Here is an 18110-nt window from a genome sequence, read left to right as displayed (position 1 = left end):
TTTCTTTGTTATACTTCATTGTAAACTGAATCTCTTTGGATTTTGGAATTTTTGTTGAATGAAACAAGACTTTTGCACAAATCACGTTGGGCTCTGAGGTAAAAAATTTATTGAAAAAACAATCAGCACATTAATCGATAATGAAAATAATTGTTTGTTGAAGCCACAGGTTTTCAAAATATAGAAGAAACACTTCTTACATAGCAGAATATCACCTTGCATAAAAATCTCATGACAAGTATTGGGAATTCAGTATTCTTTTTTTTTTTTTTTTTTTTTACAAAAGTGTATAATTTGTGACACTGTACACCGCAAAATAGAATTATAAATACATGTAATAGTTCATTTTGAGCTCATAGTGCAATCATAGACTGTGGGTTATCTTACATTTCATTATTGTTAAAGTAGTGATTAAAAAAATATTAATTTCAGTACAAATGATAGTATTAACATATTATAGAACCATAAGCAATAAATGCATGGTATTTTATTCCGATATCAAACATCTAAACATTCACATTATATATCTAGATCCTGCAAGTTGCCCCAGCTGGGTCCCACCTTGACTTTGGCCTTAAGCTTTACATACAGTTTTACCGCTGACTCCATCTCCCTCTTGACTATCTGAGCAACCTGTCAGAAAGGGGTTGGTAGAAAGACAAATAATTATGTATATATGTGGTCTTTTCCAGAATGTGTTACCCTGTTTCTCCACTCTAAAAAACATGTAGGAAATACATTACATTAATGTAAAAATCCATCCCAAAATCACTATTTGTTATCGCCTATCACAGGTCGATTAATTACTACAAACACAGGTTTCAGTTGTCATTGTTATTTGAATATCTCAAATTCAAGTGATCATATCATGGCTCTGTTACTTTTTAACTTAAGATGAGACTTATACATACTAGAAATAACAAATCACTCAGATGAAAATCTCACATAGTGTTGTAAGATCTACTCAGTTTCCCAAATACTGACAATGCTGATGAACAGGTCATGCTGACAATCCAAATAATAATTTTCATACCTGTATGACGTCTTCCTCTGTGGTTTCATAGATGAGCTCATCATGCATCTGCAGGACAAAGTAGGCTCCTCTGAGTTGAGACATCCCAGCTCTGCAGTGATTGCTGGCTGTATAGTGGACACCGTTTGATATCATCAAACATGATTAATTTACAGACTTTGAAATGATATCTCTCTGCATGTGGCGTTTATATAATATGGGAAAAGAAGATTAGATGTATGTCACCTGAGTGTGTGTGCTGGTGAGAGAGTGGAGCTGCAGGGTATGTTTTTCGTAGTCGTTTCTGGGTATTCACAGTGGCGAGTTTAACAATGTCTGCTGCTGAACCCTGTACAGTTGTGTTCACTGCCTGACGCTCTGCCTGGATGAGGGAGGAAGAGAGACACACACAAAGGAGTTATGAAATACAGAAAAAATGGAAAAATCATGCAGGAATTTTACATTGCACATCTTACAAATAAATTCTGGCATGTTCTGATGGACAAGCATGCTTACATGTGCTTTGATGTGCGCATTGCTGTTAGTGATCCCAGGTAGGTATCTCCTACGGCCCATTAGAGTCTGAACGTAGCCGTTCTTAATACAGTTCTTCACAGTTTCTCTAAGAAAAGCATTGATCCCTGAAAGACAAGACACGTTTCTGTGTTAAATGGACTTTTCTTTTCCATTCCCAGTTGTTTCAAAGACTGTACCCTCTTTTATAAATTTACATGTACATATACAGTACATTCACAGCTTTGATATCTCATTTTCAGACAAATTATGTCAACAACACTACACTATATATATATTATATATATTATTATAGAAAATTAAAACAATTCATACACTTACTTTTGTATGTAGGATTCTAGCAAAAATGGAAATACTGCCACAAACAATAATTTAGGTATTTGGGGCCAGAAAATAATGAGTGGATAAAATGAATAGAAGAATTAAACACCAGTGTTTACCTTTGTATCTGGCCTTGAAACTCTCTATGTAGCAGGCCGCATCATTCTCCTCCACTCCCATTTGCTCCCCCAAAGACTTGGCTCCCATCCCATAGATAATGCCATAGCAAATCTGCAAAGACCAATACATGTACACGCTGGTGAGCTTACCAGTGAGAATGCGTGTCCATGTTATCTTCTTTTTCCTGCCTGATTGTACCTGTTTTGCCTGTTGCCTGAGATTGTTGTTCACGGACTCTGGGTCGACACTTTTCCACTCAGCAGCGATGCAGCGAAACACGTCTGCTCCTCCATTCAGCACCTGGTGACACGCACAATTTTTTTAACCTGTTTATTATTGTTTGTTATGATGTTTTCTTGCAATTTACTGACCTGCAGAAGGCGTTGATCTTTGGAGAGGTGAGCCAACACTCTCAACTCCAGCTGAGAATAATCAACAGCCAATATCATCCCACCTACAGTGCAGTACAGAAAGACAGCTGATAGAACAGTTTGAGACAAAGTTACAGACAGAAAAGGTGATCACCCACACAAAACAACTATATCATCGTAGTAACCTGAAAAAGGTACGAAGGCATGTCTCATGCTGACAGAGAAGGCTGGGCCTTGTTCTGCACTGCCAGCTGCAAATGAAGGCACCACAGAACGTCTCTTCTTTCTGTAACAAAACAGTGAGAGCATTAGTAGGACATTCCTAATCATTTTTTTATTTTTTAGTCACATTTCATTCCTAGTGATTTTAGTTTGCTTAACACTTACCCTTGTAAACTTCTCGAGAAAACCCATGGAATTTAGTGCATTCCCACCCAGACATAGCATGTAACATTATGCATTGAGTTCATTTTTCACTTAAAGTACCTACTGACTCAGCATCTAGCTTTATTAATTGGCACTTGTGTGTATTGTATACAATATCCTGAGTTTTTACTGTAGGTTTTATTTCAGTCTAAAACCAGCAATCCCTTTATAGCAAAGCAAGACATACATTGCAGTGAAGTTTTATAGTTGTGTTATGATTCCTAGTATTTGCATATATTTCCTTATCCTTATCACACTATATGTGTGTAGTGTATTATGCATATTACCATGGAAGAGTGTAGACACATCACAAACAAAGGTGTATAGTTGGCTGAGATCCAGGCAGCTCAGCACACTGCACGAATCTACTTTGATACTGACATATAAACCTTTTGCATTATGAAAATGTTATCTTATTCAGATTTTTGTAAACAAAACCAGAATATTTTAATATAAAAGATGGCAAGTTTATCCATTAGAGTGACAGTTATAAATAAGGAAGGTATGATTAGAACAATGATTATTTTACATTCTTCAAGTACTACATTCAAGCCCTGAGCACTCCCTGAGTGGTCTCAGACCCCACTTTGAGAGCAACGCGCTCATAGATCAGGTGCAGTGAACCGAAGAGGTGTTGACCTACCCTGGTTTGGAGGTCATGTGGCAGCTGTCTTGTGAAGGTGGGCTCTCACCCACCACCGTGGGCATGTGAATCTCAAAGTCTTTGGGGACATTCTGTATGTTGGGCTCAGTGAAGCTCACTCTACCTGACAACAGAATGAGGTGCATGAACTGCATGCTTCATATTTACTTCAAATAAAATAGAATTTCACAATTGTATGAATTTACCAATGACATAAAGGTGTGTCTACATTAAACACATTACATATGGTAAAAGCCAGGTGCATGTGATGTGTTTGTGTATCTGTGCGTGTATGCGTTTTACCTGTGGCTGTGTGTGTCTGGGCGATGGGGTATATTCTGTTCATGGTCAGAGTAGGGTGGTATTGCTTCTCCCTCTGCAGGGGGAACACCACTTTAGTCAGTGCGTTAGTGATGCGCCTCCACTCCAGAATCACACCTGGCAACGGGTGCAGGAGGCGAAGCTTCTCCAGAACATCCTGCCAACATCATTTCAATTCAGTTTAAACATAGTGAGTCATAGTAACAAAAATTTTATGTAATGCAAAGTAGTTTCACCTTGGTGGTGCTGAACTGCTTTCCAAGTCGTACTCTGCCACCGCCTCTCCTGCCGTAGCCAAGAGTCTTCTTACTTTTCAATCCTCCCACATCACCGTTTGGAGGCAGATGGAGCTCTAAAAACAACACCTACAGTACAGCGTGCGAGTTTGGAAATTGTAAGTTTTACTATGCTTTGTTGTACTTCACGGAGTTATTTGAAATTTGATTGAAAAACATGGCTGGGATAAAGAAGGCGCATCGGACCTGTGCTATGTCGTCGATGCTGGTGAGGGAGAAGCTGTGTCCAGCCAGGTTGTAAGCCTGAGATTCCAGCGCTGTGAGTTTGGCTTGCATCACATGTTTTTGTCTTTCACACTCTTCGACACTGAAGCCCACTCCATTCAATTCCAACAGAGCCAAACACACCTGGGAGGGCATCTCAATACTCCTGAATAAGTCTGAGACATACGTACAAAAACATTACAACAATGGTCACTAATGTTTACTATAGTTCTGATCACTAAATAAGTAAATATTACATGAACGTCTGCTAGAGTGTTTGCTCTTAATACCAAGCATGCCGTCTTTCTCTAGCAGGCCAGTGAGATGGTTCATGACAGTGTGTACGAGCACACTCTTGGTAGCTGCCCTAACACGAGGACAGTGTGCATGCGCATTCCCAAGTCCGTCCAGCAGAGGTAATTCCTCAGGACAGTAGACAGTCACCATGTTGGGTAGAGTCCTCTCCTCACTGCCGGGGTCCACTAGCCAGCACGCAACCTATGGTAGGCATTCAAACAGAGTCACTTTGCTGCATTATGAAATTTGTTTCTGACATTTTATGAAAGGTTCTTAGCAAAACAATAAATATTTTGTCCATTTCTATTAAATGTTCTCTTTTAAAGCCCCCGTGTGTAGAATCTTTATGTGATTATAGCACCATTCAAATTATTCTGATGGATGAGGTTTTTGTAGAAAAATGAGACAATCCCAGTGAACAGTGGTGCATGCATTGCTGCCTCCCACAGTGTCACTTTCAATACTATCAAATGTCAGTAAGGGGCTTTTAATAAAATCACATTAACAGCTTGGTCATAATTACCAGGATGAGAGTTTCTATGAGAGATCTATCTTTCTATCTCTATACTGTATACATATGTGCATGAAAATGACAGTGTGCGCACATGATTTCCCTCACCTTGGGATCTTCACAATTTCCCTCCAAGCTGAAGCCACAACTCAGGACCAGCATCTTGTACACCTGTATGATGTCATATGTAACAACCACACCTCCTCTATGACCAGCCAATGGCCTGCTCAGACAGGTCTTCACCTGCCCCAGCCTCTCACTTACTGGCAAATCATCATCCAGTGGAGGAGGGGCCAGACTGGAGCTCAGACCTGAGGGGGGACAGACAGACTTCTGTCACTTCTGAAATGAGCTTATGCATGCATGTGTGTGTCTATACCTTTGCTCTGCTCTTGCTGCAGAGACATGTAGTACGCATCTCTTGCTCCCCAGCAGACAGACAGTCCAATCAACACCAGTCCATCACTGTCTCTTACTGGAAAACCGTCGACCCTGTGGGGCTTCTGATGAGCTGCTGATGCTGCACAGAAAACACATGCATGGGTGAGGAGACTGCACACAACACAGGCTATGCTTATAATGTGCCGTGTTGTAGATAATGAAGCAAAAACACAAATGCAAGAAAGGAGACTTCTCTGCAGCAAACTGATAGATGTCAATCTTTGGGTAAGCGCTGGGCAACAATTTATAACACATTTTACTGAAAGTTCACTTCTGTACATGTTTATCAGTTACCTTTCTTATGTTTCCCTCCTATTTCCCCCTCAGGCTGCTGTCTGGGCTCCCTCTTTTCACAGGCCAAGGCCAGAGAGTACCGCTCCTTTGTTTTCCACTCATTAATGAAAGTGTCGAAGAGGCGCCTGTCACTTGCCACGTCTATGATGGAGAAGGTCCCAGAGTTGCTGGAACAGAGCGATGTATCCTCGGACAGCTGAAGAGTGAAGCCTTCATCAGTCACAGGTGATTCTACGTCAGAGGGAAGCTTCGGCCGGGGGGAGGATGGAGAAGCGCAGTCTCGCAGAGGGCTGAGATTCTGGTTGGCATGTAGCAGGGGTTTTGTTTTTGAACTTGGAACAGGTAGAGTCTTTGGTTTCTGTCTCAGCTGGTGTTCGTGGCTGCGATCAGATGTGGAATTCGGCTGCTTAGTGTCAGCAACAGCTTCTGAGAGGTGACATTTTGTGATTGCTGGTCTCCGTGGCAGGAAGGTTGAGGGAGTCGACTGGTTGAGTGGCTGAGCGGTGAGAGGCGACTGGACACATGAGGTGGTCAGTTTTACTCTGGGTGTGACAGGTGGCGTTTCCTGAGTTGGGGGAATGAGATCACCAGCAGAGCCTGGTCTCTCTGCTACATCCTCACTGTCATGTCTTGAGGGTTGTTTCTCTTGGGAAACGCTCTCAGCTGCAACAACCTGCACATTTGGCTTTCCCCTTTTCCTGTCCACATGTATTGAGGGCTGAGGTAGATCTGGAACTTCTGCTGTATTTGCAGCATTAATAAGTGTATGAGTGGCTGTGTGGCCTGTTGTTGTGTTTTGCCAGGGCTGCTCAGACATACTAGGCCAGCGGTCAAAGATGTCTTGTAAACCAGGGCTGCAATAAAGAGTGTTTTCAGGTGCATTTTGGACATTTGGGTGTTTAACAACTGCATTATCTGAAAATAAAGCATACATGTGCTCTTCCTTTTCCTCCTCTTCCATTATTTTCTTCTCAACTTGCTTCTCATTTTCACCCTCTCCATTCATCGTTTCCAGTCTCCCGCATGGTTTATTGTCATTTTGTGCATTATTATACTGTTTACTTTTGTGTGTATGGCCTTTATTATCACTGGTTTTAGTCTTGTTGTACTCATTTTCAGTTGTGGTAGTAGTTGTCGTGGTGGGTTGTGGTTGTATTTGACTGGGTTTAGGTTTTGGCAGCTGTTCCTCAGGCAGAACATGGTCTGCGTTGGGTTGCTGATGACTGGCTTCTTGCTCTTTTTGAGTTCTCTCTGTGTGTTTGAACAAGCTCTGCCTCTCCAGAAAGTGTTCGCCCACCAACAATGAGTCGCCCCACTCTGACAGGTTTAAGGAGGACTCACCCCATTGGATTGCCTCCTGCTTTTCCGCCTCCTGATTGGTGAGAAGCTTGCTGCGTCTTCGCTCCTGGGTTGACGGAAGAGGGCACTTGTCTCTGATTTCCTGGCCAACAGATTCCTCTTCGTCTGATTGGTCAAGGATCTGGTGTGGGCTCAAACCAGCCAGCAGAGAGCTGTCATACAGGCTGTCGAACAGGAAGCTACTGCTTCTGTTGACACTCTCAGAGGTAGCCTGATCTGCACCGAGGGCCTCATCCTCATCACCACCTTCATCTTTATATTCAACTCCATTATCACCACCTGGACCAGGAGAAATCTGTAAAAATAACATCATAGCTTTTGGTTTTTAAGAGGCAAACTATTTGAATACGTTTGATGTTTATAATCAGTACATAATGGATGACTCTGGTCACTCACCTGGTGGCTGGTGTTAAGAATGAGCTCCATCTGGCTATCTGTGAGAGAAATATTGAATCTGGGACATGCATTTTCAGGGGCTTCAAGTCTGTTACTTCCCTCTTTTGTGTCCTTATCCAGCTCTACAGCCGCTTCTACCATTTCCTCCCCTCTTATCTTTTTTGTTTCTACTGACTGATTCATACCTCGATCATTCCCATCTCTGTGTTGGCACGTCTGTTGAAAAATGATTCTTTCTGTCTGAGTGTCCAATTCAAAGCTGTCACCAAAACTATCTTCTCCTTTTTTAACAGCTCCCTCAACATCTTCATCTCTCTCACCTCCTGCGTACAGCTCGGGAGATGAAAACTTATCTACCTCCCCGCCGTCTGTCCTTCTTCGCTTGGCCTCAGGAGAGAATAAGGGAACAGAGGCAGGAGAGACAGACAGGGGAGAGTCTAGCATATCTGCATTTGTAGGTGTAGAAACACCTTGCACAGGGCCAGGAGCTTGAACGGTTGTAGGTAACTGGCCTCCAGGTGCTGAATTTTGGACTGAAGAAACTACTGTGGGTTTTGAGTGTGTTGTTTGTGCAGTCTCTACATTATCTTGTAGGCTTTTGTCAGTCTGTATAGAGTGGAGGACTTTGCTTAAGGCTCTTGCGTGCCTCAGTGTACCTGGCTGCACAGGTGAGGCAGCAAGCCCTGTGGTACCATCTCCTTTTGATGTCCTTGTAGGAACACTGTGTTGTTCTTCTACTCGGGATATTGGAGCTCTAAACCGAGGAGGAGCCATTGGGGAAGGGGAGGGCTGAGGACGTGGCATTGGTTGAGGCAGGGGGCTGGATACAATCTCAGCCAATTCCTGAGTCAGGCTCCTTTCAGGAACAGGACGATTTGCTTGCTCATGTCTGATTAAGACAATCCCTTTACTTGTCTCCCCTTCTTTTGGCTCGGCTTTTTTGCGCTCGTCCCCTCCTTGCTCTGACCTTGTGCGCTTTTGTCCTTCTCTTTTTTCATCTGGATCTTCTGTGTCATTTGCCATTAATAATTTTTTATTTGTCTCATCTTTGTTTGTTTTTTTGCTTCTTTGCAGTTGTACTTTATTGCCTGTTTGTCTGATATCTGGCTCTGTCCTGGCTTCCTTTCTATGCTCCTCCAATTTTCTGTTTATTACCATGTCTTCAGGCTTGGACTTCCCCTGCTCTCTTTTGGCTTCTCCTTCTGCTTGCTGCTTCTTTTGCATTTTCCTTTCAGAAACCCTTTCCTCGCATTTATATTCTTCCTTATTCTCCTCCCCATGTCTGTCAATATCTCTGCTCTCACTTTTCTTGACCCTGTCTCCTTCTTGGTGATCTTTAATGTTGTCCATCTGTGCTTCATGTGAACTGAGATATGAGGCAGATGAGGTGTCCGAGTCCCTGCTCTGATGGTCATCGGGGCTGTTTACAGCAGGAGCCCCAGGAGGCAGTGTTGCCGGGTCCCACTGAACTCCTAACTGGGCCAGGTCTTCCTGAAGGAGGAGTCTTGCCTCAGACACTATCTCAACAGCGGCTTCCTGTTCCGTCAAGGCCCGACCACCGGTGACCCAGACGCAGCGGAGGCGCCGTCTCTCAGCTGCCTCCACCTCACTCTCATCCACTGCACGCTTAGAGCTGAGGAATACGGACAGTACAACATTAGCTTTATATCTGGGGTCATGTTTCAGGGAGATTATAGCTTGGTGTGTTGATGCTACAGTTGCATATACTATTTATAGGAATGTACCTGCTTCTATGGAAAACAATGTAATTGCAGTATACTATAACAACTATTTTGGATATATTTGAAATATTTTTAATATATTATATTACTTTCTCTGTACTCTCACTCTCTGGGATTTGATCGAGTTTTGATTGTGTACTTCTTGAATTGTTAATTGTTTTAAGATGTTTATCACCCTAGGCTGGTTGGATGGTTAACCACACCTGTCATCATAGAGCCTATTAGCCTATTGGTCTATATATATCTCAAAATGTTGACCATTTAAATAAACTTGTGCAGGGTTTACTATTTTCTATTTTCATTAATGCTGATTTCCAATAGCCATGCACCTACATGTGATCTAATTATGCTCCTATGGTCTATCAGGATGCAGTAGTTTGAGATTGGACTGACAACTACATCAACTTAAAAAACTTACTTTTTATAATTTACCTCTATATGCAGACCTTTTACATTTTTTGGAAGTACTGTAATGAATCAAATCTAAATGAATGAATTATGGACAGAATGAAAGAGGCTATGAGGCACTGAATATTAGCTAAAATAATCAAAACAAAATCAATTCACTGTTGAATCATTAAACCCCTTGTTTACGGTGTATGGGTTGTGTTTGATAGGGACAAGTTAGTTTTTGTTTTTTTTACAAGATCAAAATAAATGCCAGCATTTGTACCTTTCCTTTTGATAGACTAATTTAAAAGTGGAATATAGAGAGAGTTTTTAGCTATGACTTCTTCACTTCATCATAGAAAACAATCTTGTTAATGTGTGTACGCTGAGAGCGGAAACAAACTAAGTGCTATTTTATATACTAGTCTCAGCTGCTGGCCCTTAATTTGAAATAGCCTGTGTAGTGTAAAAAGACTCATATCCTTGTTTACCTAATATGCATTTATATCTAAATGGAACACACATACACACACACTAACCTCTTAAATGGGACAGCATTCCTCAAGGCTTTCTCCACATCAGCCACAGTAGCCCTGGCTAGTTCAGCAACAGTACAGAGGCCTTGTGCGTAGAGTGTTCTGGCTCGTGTTGCATTCAGGAGGGAAACCCTGACAAGGTCGACCAGCTCCCTCTGGACTCCAAAGCTCAGCCTGGTCTGGTACTGGGACAACAGCAGTTCCATGTTGTGCCAGCCTAGGCGCTTGCAGAACACTGTTACCATACCTGGAGGGATGGCAGAAAGGTCTGAGTGTTTTTGTCAGCTGCATACCTGAGCATATGATTTCGAGTCAATGAATTACTAATGTGTTGCTTTTTGGTTCTGGTTTTCTTTGGGTTTCTTTCTGTATTTTAATGATCATTGATAATAAACACCATAATTTGTGTGGTGTTTACACCCAGACAAAAATGGTTCTGAGCCACATTTAAGCACACACCCGCTGAGTCTGAACTACACTAGGTCCTCATAAACCCTCTCACAGTAACTTGATGCAAGAAGCATGAGCACTTTAGAATGATGGATATGTGGCTCTGAAGGATGCATGTAGAAGCCGAAACATCAGCTAATGGAATGACGTCTATGCTGTATATCCATCAGTATAAAGTGCTCCTGCCTCTTGCATCAAGTTACTATACTTGTTACTGCCCTCCCTTTTTCATATAAAGCCTTCTGTAGAATTCAATGTCTATATATTCTACAGTGTAACATGTCACATACCTGCATATGTAGAAGCAGACTGCTGGAGAGACTGTAACTGCCCACGATTGCAATTGTATTTGGATGCCACTGTTCCCAAAGGCACCTCATTCACCAGATCCTGTAGCACAAGGGTGGTGAAAAACCTGCAAGGAGATAACAAAGAGAAAAAACCTTTATTTGTTGTTTGACTCTCAGGGGATAAATCCTTGAGTGGTTTTGTTTTAGGGTCTGTTGTTTAAGGGCCACAATGTTGGGAATCAATGTGCATAAAGGAAGAGGACACAATAGCATGGACATCTGAATAAAATTATATAATCATGAACAATAACAATAACATCCATAAACTAGAACAATATAGAAAATATAATGTTCAATAGTTGATTATTACATTCATCCAAAACTGAACATTACAAGCTTCACAAAGGTACCTTTATTGATCATGTAATTCCCCCTTGTGTACTCTCAATGCATAGCATTGTGACGGTGACTATAATTTAGTATTAGGTTAATTTTTTCCAAGCCACATGTTTACAATTATAACTCTCATATTTTAGATTCCTTCATGAACTGTCGGTGACTTTTTAATTCAACAACAGAAAACTACACAGGGCAACTATTAGCTAATACTATGATATACATACAGTTTGTGTAATTAACATAAATGTGTGCATCACCGTTTATGAATAGCCATCTGTCTACGCTGCTTCTCTGTCTTTGCGACAAGTTTGCCACTGACAGATCGTGCGAGAAAACCCTCCTGGACGCCCACCAGCTCTGCTACTCTCTTCATCGATGATGAGAGCTGCTCCCACAGACAGAAGAACTGATACCAATCTATGGTAGTCCACTCTGCGTACAACGGGGTGATCTGAGGAGAATTTGGACATAGAACTTTAAATACTATGCTTTGGAGGACTGGTCTGGATTTTGTCTGTTTGAGGAGGGGACATTTTTAGTCAAAGGAAACTTAGAGCTAGAGTTAAGATTTAGTTACTATTAGGAATGTATTGGTGGGGGTTCAGGGATTATAGGGAGTGAATAAAGTTTACAGAAACTTAAGTAATAATACAAGTTATATGTATGTGTACCAGATACAGAATGTGCAAGTCATTTTCCAGTACAAAGCCCTTCATGGCCCGCTGGAGATCTGCAAATATTCCCACAGCCTCAGGAGGGGACAGGGAGGAGGAAAGGGTGGCAGCACCAAGTTGAGTCGGACAGTACCGCTCCTCTGGATATACAAAGACATCAGATGACATGCAGTAGTTATTGTAATGGCAAAGGTGGTAAAGCTGATACTTCTTTGGCTTGTACACTAAATGATATATGACAGAAAATGCTTGCATTATTCTTCAAAATTTGTTAGAACACTTTTGTACCAATGGTTAACTTTGTTACTAAAAGTTTACTTTCATCATATGTCAAGATATCAAGAATGCTCATTGAACATGAAAAAGACTGTACCTTGTCCGTCCTTCTGAATACTGATAAATTCATTGTCCATCAGCCAGTCAACACAGGCCTCAATAGCTCCTTTGTTGGTCTTTTCATTTGATTCTTTTTTGCCATCACATTTCATGCTGGCAGTCAGTAGTGAGCATGAAGCGTATAGCCTCACATCCTGTGGAGCGCTGGCTACACCTCCAACAATGATCTGCAAGTTGGGACAATTCAAATTAGGGACATAAAACAATTATAGAGCTTATGGTGCAGAAATTTGTTTTTGGATTTGGAATTAATCATGATCTATATGTCATTTCCATGGGTACCAGGTTAATTGAGATATCAACCATACCTCTAGGATGGCTCGCAGCATGCTGGTGGTGACACCTTCTCCCTCCCTTCTTACCAGGCAGCTGCTGATTGGCTGAAGAGCACCCTTGAGGAGACTTATACCTTTCTGACGCTCTGCCTCCTTACACACCAGCACACTCTCACCTGAAAGAGGACGAACAAAATGACGTAAGACCAAAAGAGAGATGTTGTGTTTTTTAAATTCACTTTTAACTGATATGTGCTCGATTATTATCACAGAAAATTGTTGATCATGTTTTGTTTTCTCTCTCGCAGCGACTGGAATAACAACAAACAAGCAATAGTCCAACCTCTTATTTCTTTAATTTTTTGTCCCCTTCTTCCCTCCATACCTGTAGTGTCTACCCCTTTCCTCCCTGCTCGTCCAGCCATCTGTTTGTATGTGAGTGGGTCCAACAAGTGTCCATTGAAGGTGGGGGTTCGAATGATGACCCTGCGAGCTGGGAGATTAACCCCTGAAGAGAGTGTAGAGGTGGCAGCCAGGACTCTGACCATGCCCTGGCGAAAAGCTCCCTCCAACACATCACGCTCATCAAACGTCAAACCTACAGAGACAAACTTTATCTTATTTATACACTCAAAAAAAAACAAAAAACAAAACAGTACCATTCAGTTTGTTGTGGTTACGAAGTTGTTTGAATGTGTTCACCAGCGTGGTGGAAGGCCACCCCCCATGGCACAGTTCGCTGGAGGATGGGGTCTAAACCAGCTGGAGTTCGTCTCAACTGGGCTATAATGTCCACTAGTCCCTCTCGATCCAGACACACCGGCTGAGGCTCTGCTTCGCCCTGACAATCTGAAGGGATGAGACCAGAATCTAGACTTCACAGATTCTTGTTGTTAACTACATAACACATATCAGTTCAATATGACTCTCAAACCAAAGAACCACTGTAATATCACACAATGCAACACAAACAAGCTACAGTTTGACTTCACTATTAAAAGGCTCAGTGTGTAGGATTTAGTGACATCTAGCAGTGAAACTGCAGACTGCAACCATTTGAATACCGCTCGCCTAACCCTCCCCTTCCAAGTGTAAAGGAGAAACTACGGTGGCTGCGAAACTCGTGAAAAATGCGAAAGGCCCTATCTAGAGCCAGTGTTTGGTTTGTCCATTCTAGGCTACTGTAGAAACATGGTGGTGCAACATGGCGACTTCTATGGAAGGGGACCCGCTCCCTCTGTAGATAAAAAGGGCTTATTCTAAGGTAATGAAAACACAACGATTCTTATTTTCAGGTGATTATACACTAATGAAAACATACTTGTTACACTCTAGACATTTAAATACGGCATGCATAAAAAGTACATGATTTTTAGAATGACATTAAAATTCCAAGTACCAGCGTGTCTGAGGTTGTAGAATTCTCTGGCGATGCTGTCTGCCAGTTTCTCACACCAGTTCTTCGAGGGGCAGAACAGCAGCACAGAGCGGCCCTCTCTCACAGTCTCATAGCACAAGCTCACTATGTGGTCATCATCACCCTTTATGAAAGTGCATAAACACACACACACACACACACACACACAGCACATGATTATATTACTGTCCTTGAGAGAGCTTGCATCATTCATGATAACATGCACAATGGATAACATCTGAACTACAGTCAGTCTCAGTTACCTTAATGTGGAGTGCAGGAGTGAACTGCCGCACCACAGAGAGGCTCTTGTCGTAGATGTTGCAGCCCACCTTGAGATGCTCCTGCAGGGGTACAGGCCTGTAGTCTGTCTGGTAAAGCTCTGCACCTAACCAGCTAGCCAGGAGGGAGAGGTTAGGCAAGGTGGCGCTCATACCTATGATCTGTACACCCTCAGAAAGAGACCTGTAGAAAGAGTTTTACAGATTAACACGTGTAGCAGAGGAACAGGATTTTTAAACACTGTAGCTGTTACACAGACGGGCACGGACACAAACCCAGTGGTGTTTTGCTTCTGTGCAATGTAGCGGATTTTGGTTAAGAGCAGTTCTAGTAGGTATCCTCTTCCAGAATCTCCAACCATATGTAACTCATCCACCACCACCATACCTAGTAGTACAAAAATAACACACGCTTTCAAACTCATACTCTATGTTTTATACTCAGGAAAACACACAATTATCATTGGTATATTACCTAGTAGACCCATACTGTCCTCTTCAATTAGTCTGTTAATGAGGGAATTGGCTTTTTCTATGGTGCAAACAGCCACATCTAGTGCTGTGAACCCTCCAGCAGCCGAGGTGCTGCCCATATATCCCTCCACACGAACTCCTGCCTCTTCGAATACACTCTACAAGAGTGTATTCGTATTTGTCAGAGGTACAAGTCCGTTAGATGGAGATGTATACACAGACACACACACACACACACACACACACAACACAATGTCCATAACAACATCTGTGTATTTTTCTGTCCACCTCTCCCTCACCTGAAGGTAGTGCATCTTCTCTTTGGCCACAGAGACAAATGGCAGAATGAAGAGAGCTTTTGTTTTAGTCTCCAATACACGCTTCAACATCAGCAGCTCTGACACCAGAGTTTTTCCAGCACTAGTGGGGGCTGAAAAGAAGGAATATAAAGCTGAAACTGACCTAACAGTGACTGGCTCCTTGAATCACTTTGTAGAGAGACGTTGAGTATCTTACCAGAGTATACCAGGTTACCTCCCTGCAGCACCTGTCCAACAGTGAGGCACTGAGCCTGCCATTCGAACATGTGAGTCACTCCGTGTTTCTGGTAGCGCTCCAGGACAGGTTTTGGTAAGCCCCAACTAGATAACAGCAGCTTTTCAGCTTGCCCCGCGGGAGCACACAAGGCGATGCCTACAGTAGAGCACAAATAAAGTACTCCTTTTACACATGGTATTAAATCAATCTGGTGGCAGGAGACACAATGTAATGTCAAATATAAATGTAATTCAGTTTAATTACACAAACTGGACATACCTGGACAAGAGATACCTTCATACAAGGTGCCAGGCTGGAAGTGGGCAACTGCCCCAGGGCCCCAAAAGCTCCATGCTTACTGTGTGTTCACTGGTCTGTGCCACTGCCTTTTATTAGATTAAATTTGAAGCTATTCATTCATATCTTGCACTGCACTGCAATATTTATTTTTCTGCTTATTCTGTTTTATAAAATTTTTTTTTTACTCTTTAAATCCTTTTTATGGCTTATGTAAAGCACTTTGAATTGCCTCGTTGTTGAAAGGTGCTATACAAATAAACATGTCTTTCCTTGAGCTAATTTAATGGAAATTTTGTTTGGAAACACAACACAGTATGAATTGACATGATAAGAGCTTAAAGGGGGGTCTTTCTTTATTACTTGATCTTGAGCCCCTGGCCCGAAGAGGGTCCTTATATAATATATAATATATTAAATCTAATTTTAAGACCTTCATTATTTCAGTTTTGACAGTTTTTCAATAAACTGTATTTCTATGCCCAAGTAGTGTTTCTAGTGTAGAAAAACATAGAGTGGCAGGAAAGGGGAGGTAATATGAGCCCAGCAGCTCATTTTTGCCCAGAGACACCCTGGCAGGTTAATCCAGCCTTGACAAGGTGTGAAAGGAGTCAAAAACACAGAGAAACAATGGCAGAAAATATTAACCATAACTTAAATTACTTCACCTGGCCGAGGTAAAGTGTCACTCAGAGTACTGAGGTCTAAGCCACTGGGGACTGTGAGCACAGAAGCGGACTGATTCTGTAGTGACTGCTGGAGTTTGGCCTTCTTCATGGCCGCTGCGAGGCGGGTGGGGCTGAACAAGATGTAGTCCCTGGATACATCCAGAGATGGATCAGCATTCATATTTGGCCCACTTTTGTCCTTGCTACGAGGAGAGCTCTTACTTCTGGATGTAGGTTTCTGCCTACTGAAACACACAAAGTGAGAAAAACATTTGTTAACAGAAAAGAACAGAAGCAGATAATCAAATTGAACAAAAAACTGGGCAAAAATGTGTACGTTAAGACTCACTTGGTGGAGCTGCCTACTTGCTGACGTTTTTTTATTTCTTGACTAGATTGCCCATTGATGCAGACAGAGTCTTGCAGTGACTGGATGTTCTCTGCACCCCTGTGAGCATGCTCCACTTCCTCCAAGTCCTCACTGAAGAGAAGCCTCTGAGCAAGGTCTTTGCAGTCAGCTCTCCATCCTGGTTTCTTACAATCACCACTACGCCCACAGACTCTCTCCTGGGTGCTGGGGGCTCTGTGTGGTCCTGTGGGCTGATGTGCTCTGCCACTCTCCCTCTTATTGTCTGCAACTGGTGCAAGAGACCGTGAAGGGGCAAAGACAGCTGACGATGCTGGCTCTTCCTGTGCATCTCTGTTTACTGTTGTTTGACAAGCATTGTTAGCTGCAGGCTTCATGGGATCTACAGCATCCAACACCTGCAGCATCTCTTCATCGAGAGCTAATGTGGATTCTCCCAGTGGAAACTCCGCTCCTCCACCCTAAGATGGAGATTAATGCATGTCATTCGTGATCTATGTAGATGTGAAAGAGAATCAGAGATGACAAAAAGAGTAGGAGGAAAAGCTCTCTCTCAAGCTCTTACACTCACCATGAGGGTGTCTCTGTTGATGTTTGTTTTGCCTGACAGATAACTGGTTTTCTGTAACAGTCTGTCTCCGTCTGGTGGCTCATCAGGAGCTTGGAAGCTGTGCACAGAAAAGAAGTATGTTCACCAAAGGTAAAACTGATGTTCATTGAAAGAAATGTACACAGATTGGAAGATGTCTCTAGGCCACAGGAGGAATCTGGTCCTAATTCTTCTCAATCAGCCTTCTAAGTGATACTGTGACTTAAACTTACCTTTTTTTCTTCTTGATCTGGTGCTGCCCCATGTAGCTTTTCTTTTTCAGAGAAGGACCCGAGGTGCTCATTCTGAAGAAGTTGTACTGTTTTTGATAAACACGTTAGTAGGTGGATGTTAATTAACATGTCATCAGTCTGACTCTTGACATGAGTTTATAAACTATATTTAACAATGTGTGTCAAAGGTAAGGAAGCAAAAACAAGCGTCGCTGTAGAATTCATTATTTTGGTTGCTAAGTGTAAACATTTTCTTTCTGTTGGGCAGCGCTGAACACATCTGAAATCAAAAAGTCCGCCGGAGCGCCGCCTCGGTGCTCCACAAAAACAGTTCGACGGAAACAATGCACGAATACAACGTTCCTATGCACTACTACTGCTACTACCACCAATGGTAATACTAATATTGATACTACTAAATAGACTGTCCTTCAGTTCAATGTTTGGATGAATACAATGTTGATTAACTGTTTATGGTTAGATAAAAGAGTGGTAAACATTGTCTTGATACTCTGTGTGTACTTAATTTGATGAATAAGGGTTTTAGAA

General features: G+C 42.2%; 1 protein-coding gene across 7 annotated transcripts; it reads right to left on the bottom strand.

Annotated features, from left to right (window-relative positions):
* Positions 1 to 81: 81 nt before the first annotated feature.
* On the bottom strand, positions 82 to 17937 carry polq (polymerase (DNA directed), theta). 7 transcript variants are annotated; one of them, XM_044191657.1, is made up of 35 exons: positions 17562 to 17935; positions 17311 to 17407; positions 16722 to 17200; positions 16373 to 16614; positions 15387 to 15563; positions 15170 to 15300; positions 14872 to 15028; positions 14673 to 14784; positions 14379 to 14580; positions 14098 to 14239; positions 13401 to 13547; positions 13084 to 13296; positions 12732 to 12874; positions 12401 to 12590; positions 12025 to 12167; positions 11611 to 11804; positions 10955 to 11079; positions 10218 to 10461; positions 7547 to 9179; positions 5792 to 7445; positions 5436 to 5576; positions 5165 to 5367; positions 4539 to 4746; positions 4231 to 4424; positions 3985 to 4113; positions 3731 to 3905; positions 3428 to 3551; positions 2544 to 2644; positions 2359 to 2465; positions 2186 to 2287; positions 1987 to 2098; positions 1529 to 1653; positions 1259 to 1394; positions 1034 to 1140; positions 82 to 633 (listed from the first exon to the last, which is right to left on the bottom strand). In XM_044191657.1, exons 1-35 carry the CDS (start codon positions 17630 to 17632, stop codon positions 520 to 522), a joined length of 8574 nt encoding a protein of 2857 aa, XP_044047592.1. In that variant the 5' UTR covers positions 17633 to 17935; the 3' UTR covers positions 82 to 519. The 7 variants fall into 7 exon arrangements, with proteins under 7 accessions (XP_044047592.1, XP_044047591.1, XP_044047593.1 ...); XM_044191656.1 differs by having other exon boundaries at positions 16373 to 16617; positions 17562 to 17934; XM_044191658.1 differs by having other exon boundaries at positions 2359 to 2441; positions 16373 to 16617; positions 17562 to 17934.
* Between the last annotated feature and the right edge of the window lie 173 nt (positions 17938 to 18110).

This window comes from Siniperca chuatsi, linkage group LG3 (assembly GCF_020085105.1).
Source record: "Siniperca chuatsi isolate FFG_IHB_CAS linkage group LG3, ASM2008510v1, whole genome shotgun sequence".
Taxonomy (NCBI): domain Eukaryota; kingdom Metazoa; phylum Chordata; class Actinopteri; order Centrarchiformes; family Sinipercidae; genus Siniperca; species Siniperca chuatsi.
This window is presented reverse-complemented; position numbering and strand designations above follow the sequence as displayed.

Excerpts from the sequence above, each read along its gene's own strand:
- polq (XM_044191656.1), bottom strand. The coding sequence starts at position 17,632 with ATGAGCACCTCGGGTCCTTCTCTGAAAAAGAAAAGCTACATGGGGCAG. Across the intron at positions 11,805-12,024 it reads ACTTGCACATTCTGTATCTG|ATCACCCCGTTGTACGCAGA; the intron begins GTACACATACAT and ends AATTCTCCTCAG. Across the intron at positions 2,466-2,543 it reads TGCCTTCGTACCTTTTTCAG|CTGTCTTTCTGTACTGCACT; the intron begins GTTACTACGATG and ends CTGTTCTATCAG.